Raw genomic sequence first — 13,728 nt, 5'->3', positions numbered from 1 at the left:
CAAAATCCCAAAGTCCTGTTTTTGCTTATCTACCGAGAACAAATCATGGTTAAAAGCTTATACACACTAAATTGTATAGAAATTGGTTTGATGTAGGGATCAGTTCTGGAAAACCAGTAAGAATAGAAGGACGTATTCAAGTTATCTGTTTCTTCTGAGTATTCAGCAAATTGGTTATTTTTAAATCATCAAGTTACCCTTTATTTGCTTTCTTAAAGACACTGAAGACATCAAACCGTTCATGGCCCTAGGGTCAAAAAGGAATAGTGTCTTGTTGAACCTTGACCTCCAACTCACTGACCAATCAACATGTAATGATGAAGAGTTTACTGCCGACTGCCGACCTGTCTATTACGTATGCGTGAAAAGCGAGAATGGTGCGGGTGCCTTCAGTGACGTCATTTGCTCTTCGCCAATCAGAGTCGTAGAAGAGGATCAAACAGGTATGTGCCATTGGACCCTTTCGGTACAGACAAAACAAATAAAAGTTCACAGATTTACAAACAATTTACAGGGTTTACAGAAGGTAATGGTGAAAGACTTCTCTTGAAATATTAGTCCATGAAATGCTTTACTTTTTGAGAAAACAGTAAAACAATATAAATTCTCGTTAGCGAGAATTACGGATTTATTTAAAACACATGTCATGACACGGCGAAACGCGCGGAAACAAGAGTGTGTTTTCCCGTTATTTTCTCCGGACTCCGATGACCGATTGAGCCTAAATTTCCACAGGTTTGTTGTTTTATATATAAGTTGTGATACACGAAGTGTGGGACTTGGACAATACTGTTTACCGAAAGTGTATAATGGCTTTAAGCAAACACAATTGTTGAGGGAGGGAATATGCAGCTGAATCCGTGTAACAAGGAAAATAACAACAATCACCTGCTAACTCTGTGCATTAATCGTTTTCATTGTTTAGGTATAATTTGCAGGCAACGGTTAAATTCCTGTGCATTCAAAATTTAATAATTTGGCCTAATGGTTAAAAGAGCATCGTACTCAAGCTATGTTGTTTTTGATCAATAGAGTGTGGATTCGAGTCCCAGTCGTGACGTTTTTTCCTTGCTTAAGCAAGACACTTGATTGCTTCGTTCTTCGAATGGGACGTAAAGCCTTTGGTCCCTTTAGTTGTGTAACACATATGCAAGAACACACCAGTGCACTGAACTAGAGAAGGGGATTCGCCCCGGTGTTCCTGGTTTGATTGGCCACATATTGCGCCACAGCACCTTGTAAACCATTACATGGTGCTTACATGTAAAAGGAGTAGGTCTCGTAATTCATAGTCTCACATGCTGAAAATACTGAATGTTGAAGTGCCTTGAGCGTCACTGAGTGACGGTTATGTGCGTTTTGTAAGAAGCCACTTATATTGTTACCATTAATTTATCAATATGTTTGTTTACTATGACTTGTTCTTGTTTTAATGCTGTCCATTACAGGTTATGTAACAGATGGACCAGCCATGCTTCACGATACAGACTCTCAACAAGAGAGAACCACTGTTACTATTTGGTTCGATGACTTTGAGGTGAGATTGGGATTATTGGGATTGTGTACGATTCAATGCCCCCCCCCCCAAAAAAAAAAAAAAAAAAAAAAAAACTGTTGACAGATTTTTCCAAATATTGTGATTTTAAAGATTTTGAGGTGTTTTGTTGTTGAATAAAGAACATTAAAACTGTGCAGGACTTGAACCCCCGACCTCCGGATTAACCCGGTGTTCTATGTACAAACTGAGCTATCTAGCCTCAATAAAATATTGTCAACATCTTTTTTCTGCATGCCATTCAGAGGCCATTCAACCCTGTACAGCCAGAGGGTCACAACAAAAGTTCAAGATGTAACCTGAGGTTGCATCAGCAGAGGTCTCACTTAATTTCACTTTCCCTTGTTTTCCCTTGTAGTTTAATAAACTGAATTGTATAATAATAACATTTATTTGTACAGAGCCAGTTGCATGGTATTTCTTCCTATGAGTGGGCAGTCGGTACGACCCCTGGAGGAGAGGACATTCAACCTTTGACCTCAGATGGAGTAGTGCCCGGAAGTGACCCTGATATACCAGGTAATCATTGTTTTGATCCTCGTCTGCGAACTGACCTTCGCAAATGATGTGCTTTGCATCAAAATAAGTATTTATTTTTTATTTTTCATTTTATTCAACATCCACTAGAGGATGGATACAAATATAAATATTAAACGTTATAAAACAGTAAAATGTAACAATAAATTAAAGGCAGTGGATACTATTGGTAATTACTCAAAATATTTATTAGCATAAAACCTTTCTTGGTGACAAGTAATGGGGAGAGGTTGATGGTATAAAACATTGTGAGAAACGGCTCCCTCTGAAGTGCCATAGTTTTCGAGAAAGAAGAAATTTTCCACGAATTTGATTTCGAGACCTCAGGTTTAGAACTTGAGGTCTCGAAATCAACCATCTAAAAGCACACAACTTCATGTGACAAGGGTGTTTTTTTTTCTTTCATTATTATCTCGCAAGTTCGATGACCGATTGATGACCAAATTTTCACAGGTTTGTTATTTTATGTATATGTTGAGATACACCAACTGTGAAGGCTAGTCTTTGACAATTACCAATAGTGTCCACTGCCTTTAAGGAAGTAAACAAAACATAAAAATACACACATGGCAAGAGGGGACAACAACTTTTAAAAAATCAATTTTAAAGAACACTGTTGACGCTAGTTTCAAGTTATTTTTCACTGTATTTTTGATGTATTTTTACAAATATTTTTATCTTCTCCATTTTTGGAGGTTTTGAGGAAATAAATAAATACAATTATTTATTTCATACTGTTCTCAAGATATAACACATACAAAGTCTTACATAAGCAAAATAACTGTATAGTATTTTGATATATTTTTTTCTGAAACTGGAACAGACCTCATAACTCTGGGAAGGGCAACAATAGCGAAAAGGTCGTACAGAAAGGAGTGTTAACTTAGAAACAGTTAGAACAAGAACATTTAAAGCCCACACAGTTTGATTTAATAAGCACAGCGGAAACCAGTTGACCTCTGTTAACCACAATAAAGCGAGTATGAGGCTGTCAGATTAAGCCAAGGCTTGTAGAAGACAGCCTAGACAGACAGACTACAAGCAAGGAGACAAGACAAACCCTTTATTTAGGGATCTTGCCCTTTCGGAGAGTGATTTGGTTCGCTTTGAGCAATCCCTAGGCATGTATGTGTGCATGTCTATATTGCTTTTGTAGCATTTTTATAAATTTAAAGTGGTTTGATGTAGTTAAATTTGGGGGGAAAAAGAAGGGAAAAAAAGGTAACAATAAAAACAATTCATGTGTTTTATATTCTGTGTTTAACAGGTCTTGCTGGTCTTGGCAAGGCACAGTCTCCACTACCTCTCCAGCATGGTGTGACGTATTACAGCACTGTCCGTGCCATCACCAATGGTGACAATGTCTTAGAAACTGTCTCCAATGGTTTCACGGTAGATGTTACACCGCCAAACATTAACATCACTGACTTTGGTCAATATGGTACAACTGTTGATTTGGTGAGTGGAAATGTTAAGGAAATTGAAGAAAAAAAACATAAAATTTGTGTGATGTTTCCTAATGTGATTGGTTAGTGATATAGTTTAAAACTTAATCAACATGCCTGCTTGTCAAAAGGACCTTTTCATGTCCAGATCTTAGATATTGCATTTGTATTTGTTTTCTCTACCACGTGTTGTGGATTTCTTCTTAGCTGAGGCTTACGTTAAAATGTTTGTTATTGTAAATGTGTACATGTTATGCTATTGTTTGTATTTAGCAACATTAGCACTTTGACGGTTTTGTGCGCTTTATACGAGTTCATTATTATTATTTTCTTGTATTTTTTGTACCCATTTACTTCAGGGCTTTGGTGGTGTCAAGCTTTATCAGTCATTTGTAGACTCTATCGATGCGATGTGGGACGTGGAGGATTCGGAGAGTAACCTCATTGCAACATACTTTACCGTGGGACAGTATGCAGGAGCTAGTGATGTGTTTCCTCTGACACATGCAAACAATTCCTACATTCCTTCGAGTTTGGTCAAACCTGCCCTTGAAGGTGAAGAACCATTGTTAAATGAACTACACAGACACCATCACCAAAAACACAAATTTCAGTCTTAACAAGACACAACAACCCGTGAGTCACGGGGAATAAAGCAATCTGGCACCATTTCATCAAAGCTGCTTCTACATTTCCGTCCAAGGACGAAGGATGGTAATGATGATGAGAACCATTGTCAGCCTCAAACAAAGTCATTAGTTATTTGCCTAAAATTTATGCGCTGTAAAACATTGTGCTGACGAAGAAGCATAGTTTTTAAACTTCAACTATAACCTATAGGTGTTAACTCTTAAAAAAAGCAAGTGTGATCTTTCATGCTGGTAACTGGATATTGTTTGTTTTCCTTTTATAAATATTTCTTTATTATTTTGATTTCAGGTTTACCGAATATTCTGACTGTCCGTGCCATCAACAGTGTTGGACTGAAGCAAACAGTTTATACTACCAGTTTAACTGTAGATACCACACCGCCAGATGCTGGTCAGGTATGTATCCTGAGTGCAAACAATTCAACCACTGGACATGCAGGAACAGCTGCACGGGTTGTTCATATGCCCTTTTGTAATCCACAGATTCGGCTCAGGCTAGCTTGGCCCCGTGGTTGTTTTGAAAATTGCACGTGCTTTGCGTATGTGCTCAGGTCTTCAGACGAGAGAACGAAACCTGAAGCTGAAGCCGTGCGAAAAAGTGCCATAGAGTTAAGAGCTGTCCTAATGGCTTATACTTTGTCTCTCTATCTGCCAGGTCATGTGCCCATCTTTCTTACACGCAAACAGCGCCCTCAAGTGCAGATGGACTGATTTCCTAGATGACGAGTCAGGAATTGAGTATGTAAGGTTTCTTGTCGGGACTGCAGAGGGTCTGAATGATGTGTTTGTGTCGGACAAATTACCTGGCTATATGACACACTACAGTGCCACAGGTAAGAACTGTAAAGATTAAAGCCTTTTTTAAGTAACAATTTCCTCTTTTTCCGCAGAAACTTATAGTCTCACCTTTTGACATAAAATTCAGAACATTATTTAACATGAAAATGTTTTCCTCTTGTTGTTAATGTTGATGTTGTTTTTTGTTTTTTGTTTTATCGCAGCCATTCTGTTGGTCAAACGAAAACTGAATGCTGTAGCATCTTTAACCAATAGACAATTTGATTACATTCTTTTTCAGATTTAGACTTGATGCATAACAAACTGTACTATGTCACCATTGAGGCCTTTAACGCCGTCAGCCAGAGTACATACGCTTTCTCTGAACCCATTGAAATCGATGACACCCCGCCCTCATATGGTGTTGTGGTGGAACTTTCTGGTGTTCATAAATTGAATCAGAACTACCTAGAGAGGCAGCCGAGCTGGGATTGCAGTAACATGGGTGACTGCTTAGAGCTGGATGGAGAGTGTTTGGAGTCCATCACCCAGATTCAGATCCTCTGGGAACCTTTCAAAGATGAAGATACTCGGATCACTAAATATGAAGTAGCATTAGGCACCACACCGGGAGGAACTCAGATCAGATCGTTCTATGAGGTGGATAGGTACCAGACTTCAGAGCTTATCACCGATCTTGATTTAAGTGATGTGCGAAGAGTCTATGCGTCAGTGAGAGGGTACAATGAAGCTGGTTTGACCAGCACGGCAGTCTCGAATGGCATCTTCGTCAGTCGATTCAGTGCAGGACTTCAGCCACTAAGACCTTTCACCGTCAAAGATGGAGTCACTTCCAATGACCTCCATGACCTTGACTTCCAGACATCTTTGACTGAACTGAGTGCTTCTTGGGATTTCAGTGGAGACCCTTGTCCAATCAGAGAGAACGAGTGGGCTATTTATAGAATTGACGGAGTGGAAATTCAGCCGCTGACGGATGTAGGAGGTATTTTTTACTCAAAAAACATCTAAATATTTTACTTCTTGGAGAAGAAGACAAAAACTTTCCCGTGTCGTTTCGGGTTTTTTTTGTACAATTTTCTGAAATGTAATAATTTGCCACAAAAGTCTACATCAAATGAATAGATATCGGTAATGCATTATTTGGTTTCCAGCCGGCAAATGGTCTGACTAAAGACTAATACCAATTGTTTTAATATAAATGTTGGTAACTTGAAGCTTTCTTCGTTCCAATCCTTACTAACAATGTTGTTGTGTTTACAGACCTGTCACTCACAATATTGTTTTGGTTACAGACCGTACTTCAGATACAAACACATTCATTGAAATGATGGACGGCGAGACCTACTACACCGTGGTGCGGGCAACCAACGCTCTGAACATACCCATCACACTCCGCTCTGATGGAATCACCGTGAAACGAGACCCACTGATACCTGGTCAAGTTTACGATGGTCTCCTTGCAGGCTTTGATCTAACCTACCAGAGAGAAACTGACACCATATCGGCAAGCTGGAGTGGCTTTGGTCAAGGAATGCCCATACAGGAGACTGTTGAATATACAGGTAAATTCGTGGTCACTAAAGCCCTTTTCACACGACAGCCATCATAAACAAGGGTCCCTTGCGAAATTTGAGCATGTTGCGAAGTTTTACCAAATGCATCTCGTATGAAAGACCAGAAACATGTTTTTACTGTCCGTTAAAGGACGGCAAGTTTGAGATATCACCAGGGACCTTGGAAAATTAAAACAATGTGTCCTGTCAGACGAAGTGCAACTTGTAAAATATCACAACCATGTTTAAATTAAGCGAGAGACCCCTGCTAAATTGCTGTCGTGTGAAAAGGGCTTTAACCAAACTATTTTGCCCTACCTTACTGTTTCTGATGTACTTATTGTTTTGGGGGGTATACATTTTAGGAAATGCTGAGATTACCAAAGACCATGCTACAGAGCAGGCGGTTGACTATTATGAGGTTGCAGTGGGCACCGATCGTCGCTACCCAAAGACTAGAGACAACACAGTACCCTTCACTAATGTTGGTCAGAATACATCGGTCACCTTCAATAACCTTGATCTACAGGCGTTGACTGCTACGTACTATGTGACGGTCAAAGGTCATAGTGCAAGCTTCTCTGCCGCTGAGGTCACGTCAAGTGGTATACATGCTGGTGTGGATAGTAAAATTTCCGGTAGGTTTCGTTATTATTGTTTTTTACTTTCTTAACTTTTATACTTCAAGCATTAATTTAAGTCTAGTTTTTTATGCAAGTCATCATGAATTTTGGTTCTATACTGACATATGTAAATTTTCTGAATGGTTGCTTTGTTATTATCTAACAACGCAAAGAATTAGAAATAATGACTAGTTTTGTTTTTGTCCAAACAGCTACGGAGGTTAAAATACCAGAGTTTGTCAATTCGCTCTCCGAAGTCAAACTCCAATGGGAAGAATTCGACTCGACCTTCCCCATCCTACTCTACTATGTCGGCCTGGGCAATGCCGCTTCGGCTACTGTGTCACCAGAGAACATGGACTGTTTGGACATGCTTCTAGCAACGGATGAAGCCAAGACTGCGTTTAATGAAAGAAAGATGCATTTTATTGGCAAGGATACCTATCAGGAGATCAAAGGACTGAGTCTTGAGCAAGAAGGTTCATACTTCGTGACGGTAGTTGGTGAGTTATACTTCACTGTAGACTAAGTTCTTTCCATGCAGTTGTTCCTGAGTCACTCATGTAGAACGGCTTTCTGTTGGTGTGTTTAGGGTTTTGGAGCCAACTTGTGGGGTATTTTACACAATTGAACAATGGACCTCACAAGGGAACCCATTGTTCAAACTAGACCCTACAAGAAAATTATTATATCTCCGTTATTCAACCAGTGAATGATTCTAAAGCATTTTTATGTTCAATTCTTTTATTTAAGGAATGAACGAAGGAGGGCAGTGTAACTCTTCTACTAGTCACTTCTCAGTTGATATCACCCCGCCCATTGAGGGGCGCCTTCGTGCTGGACCTTTCTATGGCATGGTTGGTATTTTTACCTCAATCAAAGTTATCCTAAATTTTTTCATAAGCAATATTATGGAGTGCAGATACATAGAGGATTTTATGTAAAAAAAACAATTATCATTTTATTACGAAAATTATTGTTCATTATCGACCCTCACAAAGAAGGTTGCAACATTTGGGTTTAACTATTGTACTATTTTATTCATTTCCCCACCATATCCCAATTAAAAAAACAGAAGTTGAACAAATCCAGCACAGTTGCCATTTGAAATTGTATTTTCAAATTACAACTGATCAAATGATACAGCGGGTCGCTGGATTGAGGGCTGATCATTCATTATTATTTTTAATCTGTTTTTAAAAATAGCCACATCAAGAAATACTTCTATTTTGCAAAGAATTGTTATTTCGCCGAATACCTAAAAAGCAAATTTGGATCAAAAACAGTTTGTGCTGAAATATTCTTTCATTTTGACTCCTATCAATGCTATGTTTTGTTTTTCCGTGACAGCTGGTGACATACACAGATAGCACTGAGTCAATACATGTGGCATGGGAGGACTACATAGATGAAGAAAGTGGAATTAAATCCTTCAATATCCGTCTTCTAGAGGCTGCCTCTTGTAGAGTGGAAGACAGCGGTAACCTTACTCCTGTTCCTGGCCAGGAATGGCTGGTTCTTGGCCCGGGTATCTCTGAGTTTACCTATGTAGAGTTGAGTTTAGCGGTATGTTGGTGTGTTGTTCCTCTCCACCTTATTTCTGTTTAGAGCTCAAAGCAAATGTTTTTAAAGTGTTTGCTTTGGGAAATCTTCGATGATGAATGTAATTTTTCGGGCGCACAAAATTAATGGCCTTGTGTTTGATTAATAATGATATTGCTGTACTCGAGAAATAATAAGAAAATCTAATAATATTTGAGAAAAAGTTGCTTTACTGTTCTAAATTGTTAAAACAGTTTTCTGTTCATGTTATATGTTATATTTAGTTACCTGTGCATGTTTGCTGTGTTGTCATCTAGCCTTCGAAAAAACTCTGCTAGGGTCGGAACGTCTTTTTTTTTTGCATTTATACCATCGGTCATTTCGGTTGGTAGGTTGTTTGCAAAATCTCTAATTATAGTTCCTCAATTTACTTCTCATAGACCAACCACCCGTATTTCGTTGAGCTAGAAGCCGTGAACCGTGCAGGGGATAGCACTGTAACCAAAGTAGGACCAATCTTTGTGGATCTATCAGAGCCTAGTTCTGGATTGGTTGTGGATGGAGACGATTTCATGATGGATTTGACAGATACGTATAGTAGAAGCCAAGTCACTGGTTAGTACTGAACGAATTCTTAAGATTGTAATCTATTCATTGAATGTTGAACTATGGTGACAGTAACAGTTTCTCAAGCTGAATTTTTTTCCAAACGGGAGGAACTTTTAAATACATTTTGAAGTTACTTTCTACACTGCAAATATTTTCTGAGCGTTAAATAATTATATTCATCTGAATGAAAAATTGTAATTTATATTTATTTTTAACTTGCATTTGAAAGTTGTTATCTTGTCTGGAAAACAGTATTGTTTTGAGCACACAGATTTATCATTGATAGATTAATTTAATACCATAATACACCTATCCATCGGACATTCCCATTCACCAACAAGTACTCAATCATGTACCACAAATTATTTTCACGTTGTGTCCTTTATATCAGGAACGATCTTACACCAGCCCAACCCAGAAGGTCCACCCTGCCCTCTGACAGACACTTCGTTCACTGATCCAAAGTGGCAGGCCTTGGATTTCAACGGACTATGGAACATGAGGATTGACAACTGGGATTTAGAGTACCAGAATCAACAGGTAAGATACATGAAATGTCATAATGAATGTCACTACTCGACTAGTCGCAACAAACTGCAAGTAATTTACATGAAATGTCAATAAAGACCCGTTTTTAACCAGATTGTCATGACAAGATCTTGGGTTTTAAAGTCAATTTATGAGGACAAGAAGGCTGAGATTAGCAGGTCACTGTCTCAGACATACCATGGACATACTGAGCTGGCAGTGAGCAGGCTGGTGCTTTGGGCCCCTACTCAGGGTCGCTGTTCCCACGGTAGGCCACAAACTACCTTTGTGGACACCTTTTTGGTGCCGGGACGGGAAGAGCTGCGCATAGCTGAAGGACCATCATCCGATGCTCCGCATCGACTGAATGAATAAATGATTGAAAGTCAGTTAATGATTGACATATAAAGTTCTGGTTTGACAATTCGTTAAACTAGATCAAATTCTTCTCATATGAAACAATTCCAACTTTGATATGAGTCAGTAATATTGTCATTTGATTGCTTCTCTAAGGTATCTGCATCGGATGAAAGTGTGTCTCTCAAGATGGAGCGAGATACAAGAGGACCTCGTATGCTCTCCGGAGCGTATGTCACTAATGCACAAATTGTCAGAAGCTCTGAATACGAGGTAAAAGTTCTTCATATAAAAACCTGGAATAATAAATAAATGTGAAGTCTTACATATCGCACGTATCTACCAACAAGGTACTCAAGGCGCTGAGTATATATACAAACTTTCAGAAAGATAGGTTGCTGCAGTGATGACTTCTAAGACCCAAGTATCACATTACATAGGGTTTACAAGGCGCTATGGCACATTTCAGCAGCCACAGCCAGGAACACCGGGGCGAACCCCTTCTCTTTTCGATAAGTGCATTGAATTATTTTGCATGCGTAACACAACACATGGGACCAACAGCTTAACGTCCCATCCGAAGGGAAGTGGCAAGAGAGTATTGAATTGTTTTTCTCACTTATTAAATACCTTAGATTTAGTAAGTGGTCATGATTTGTTTTCCCTTGCAAGCCAATTTCATTCCAAACAAACAAAACGTATGTAATAATTCCAAAATATACCAAGCACTTGTCTTAATAGGGTTTTTCAAAACATTAACCCAAATGTAATGTAGCTAAGTTTTGTTTCCAATGCAATTTCTTTCTGCATTTACTGTGTATAATTTTTCAGATTAATTTATTTTTCAAACATTCAGTGAAAGTGATTATTTTACAGATTTGTTTTTACCCAATGTGTAAGTAACTCTCTTCTTTAAAACGAAAGAGCAATTTGGCTTGTTTACCAATACTACAATGGTCTTCGCATTAAAGCTTAATAGTAGTTATGACGCTACTATTTTGGTTTTAAAGGCCCTGTACACGTTTGGTAATTACTCAAAATGTATACTAGCATAAAAAGTTACTTGGTAATGAGCAACGGATAGCTGTTGATGGTATAACACATTGTGGGAAACGGCTCCCTCTGAAGTAACATAGTTTTTGAGAAAAAGGTAATTTATCACTAAAATAATAAAGACTGATGGCCAATGTGTTAGTAACTCTCTTCTTTAAAACGAAAGAGCAATTTGACTTTTTCACCATTACTATACAAGTATCTTCGCATCAAAGCTTAATAGTAGTTATGATGCTACTATTTTGGTGGCCGATTTCACGAAATTGTATGTAACTGCGTAAGTCCACTTGCGCAACGTTTATGATGCAACTTACGCCATACACGTTGCACACGTGGACTTACGCAGTTACGTATAGTTTTGTGAAATCGGCTGCAGGATTCTTTTATTCCTATCTACAAGGAAACAAAGTAATACAGCAAGGGTGCTTTTTTCATAATTTTCGTGTAACTTAAAGGACCAATTGAGTCCAAATTTTCCCAGGTTTGTTATTTTATGCATATGTTGAGATGCACCAAGTGAGAAGACTGGTCTTTTACAATTACCAATAGTGTTCAGTATCTTTAAATCTTTTTTGTTCTTGTTCAGTTTGATCTATTGGCTGCGTCATCAGACCTCCATAGCGTCACAAGTATTTTGTTCTGGGATGGTCCGGACAGAGTGGTCGGAGAGTATGACTTTGGTGGAGCTGAGAATTGGCAAGAAGGGATATGCCAGTGTTGCTATGCAACACCCTTCTATCAAGTAAGACATCAGACATAAGAAACGTTATTACCCTAAAACAATACATGGCTCGCACAAGTTTAAAATGCACAAAGATTTAAGAATAAAGTTCATACACACCATTTTTCAACTTTAAAAACGATTTTGCAAAAATCTGTTCAAATAAAGAACTAAGAAGCACGGCTTACACCGTTTTTCCGTAATGCGAGTTTAGTAATCGTCGTGGCTAACAAACTTCAGATATGTTTCGGGGGAAATGACAAATCATCGATGGGGAGAGAAGTTTTCAGAGCGCAGCACCGAGGCTTTGGAACTCCCTACCTGATATTGTGAAACTTTAAAACTCACTTTGCATATTCAAGAACAATTTAAAAACTCATCTACATAAAGAAGAATTGTGTTACTCTTTTTTTCTTAATATTATAATACTTTCTTTGCTTATTTGTTGCTTTCTGTACAGCAGCACCATGAGCGCCGCTTGCGGCGGATACCGGCGCTTTAATAGTGTCAAATAATACTATTGTTAATAGTTGAAATGTTATAAAATGTTGCTTTATTATCTATCAACAGTCGGAATGTCCTCAATGTGACTGCAAAAATTTCCTAGGAATCGACGAGTCAACCTCTGATTATTCATCAGTCAACAGCACAACAGTTGATTTAGTGACCACAGAAACGGCAGACATGACCACTGCTGATGAAGCGGCAGACATGACCACTGCTGATGAAGCGGCAGACATGACCACTGCTGATGAAGCGGCAGACATGATCACTGTTAGCTCACCTCAAGTAAACACGGATGTAGTTACAATGGCTACACGAACACCATGGACCATTCGTAAGAAAGATGCAGATGGTGACGGCATTTCTGATGAAGATGGCGGCAGATGGACTACACAGAGAGCATGTGGTCTGCAACTGCATCCAAGTAAGTCACTTTTTCTTCAATGCTACCAATGTGACAGGCATGCCAGTGGGACAATATGTAGACTTTAACTCCTAAGTGAAAGGCTGGCTGGAATAACTCATCTAACTTATTAATTGGTTTATTAAAACATTTCAAAATTCACAGCAAAACGCCCAATTGTATTTGAATTACAATAGTTACAATAAAAATGTTAAAATTATAGAGATATATATGAAAGGCACAAAGGCCACAAAAGACCTTCGATAAAAACACGGAACACCAAGAATAAAACAATGATTATTATAAGCTACAACAAAAATAACATCAGCAATTACATGAAAATGAACCAGCCAAATGTGGAAATGATGAACGTTAAGGGTGTTTAAAGGCTTTAAAAATGGCTATCAGCATAAGACCTCTGATTTTTGAAGATAACTTTTTGTAAATGCTACTTTTATTTTGCTATGTATTTTTTTAAGAAGATGTTCCAAGTAACATGAACTCCAAACTTTCTGTTCCCTTGCGCCTCAATCATTTAAACTAATTATTAGAAGAGCTTTACATTGATTCTATTTTTTATTTTATTTTTTAACAACGAGATACTTTTAAGGAACATAAACTCACACTTTCATTTTTCCTCAAGCCACAGTTACATGTGAAACTCTGATTTGTCGTCCTCAGATGGCAACGCGTCACAAGCAGTATTGTGGTGTCGCTATTTTGAAGATGAATGGCCGATGACGTCACAGTCTGTAGATCTTGACTTTGACCCATCCATGGAGGAACACCACTACTCTATTCACTTCAGTGTCATGCCGTTTGATGCAAAAGAGGTACATTTATTTGT

At 38.4% G+C, this 13,728-nt stretch overlaps 1 protein-coding gene across 1 annotated transcript in view; it reads left to right on the top strand.

Annotated features, from left to right (window-relative positions):
* Positions 1-13,728, top strand: part of LOC117298529 — a 106,123-nt gene that overhangs the window by 75,140 nt on the left and 17,255 nt on the right. The window contains exons 94-112 of the mRNA XM_033781832.1: positions 219-443; positions 1,449-1,537; positions 1,957-2,074; positions 3,360-3,550; positions 3,897-4,092; positions 4,477-4,583; positions 4,843-5,020; positions 5,266-5,970; positions 6,281-6,550; positions 6,907-7,179; positions 7,377-7,667; positions 7,918-8,021; positions 8,515-8,730; positions 9,147-9,321; positions 9,707-9,855; positions 10,357-10,473; positions 11,840-11,995; positions 12,545-12,902; positions 13,563-13,714. Of these exons, the coding sequence (XP_033637723.1) occupies positions 219-443; positions 1,449-1,537; positions 1,957-2,074; positions 3,360-3,550; positions 3,897-4,092; positions 4,477-4,583; positions 4,843-5,020; positions 5,266-5,970; positions 6,281-6,550; positions 6,907-7,179; positions 7,377-7,667; positions 7,918-8,021; positions 8,515-8,730; positions 9,147-9,321; positions 9,707-9,855; positions 10,357-10,473; positions 11,840-11,995; positions 12,545-12,902; positions 13,563-13,714 (4,070 nt within the window). The remainder of the gene's footprint in view (positions 1-218; positions 444-1,448; positions 1,538-1,956; positions 2,075-3,359; positions 3,551-3,896; positions 4,093-4,476; positions 4,584-4,842; positions 5,021-5,265; positions 5,971-6,280; positions 6,551-6,906; positions 7,180-7,376; positions 7,668-7,917; positions 8,022-8,514; positions 8,731-9,146; positions 9,322-9,706; positions 9,856-10,356; positions 10,474-11,839; positions 11,996-12,544; positions 12,903-13,562; positions 13,715-13,728) is intronic.

This window comes from Asterias rubens, chromosome 13, assembly GCF_902459465.1.
Source record: "Asterias rubens chromosome 13, eAstRub1.3, whole genome shotgun sequence".
In the NCBI taxonomy this organism is placed as follows: Eukaryota; Metazoa; Echinodermata; class Asteroidea; order Forcipulatida; family Asteriidae; genus Asterias; species Asterias rubens.
This window is presented reverse-complemented; position numbering and strand designations above follow the sequence as displayed.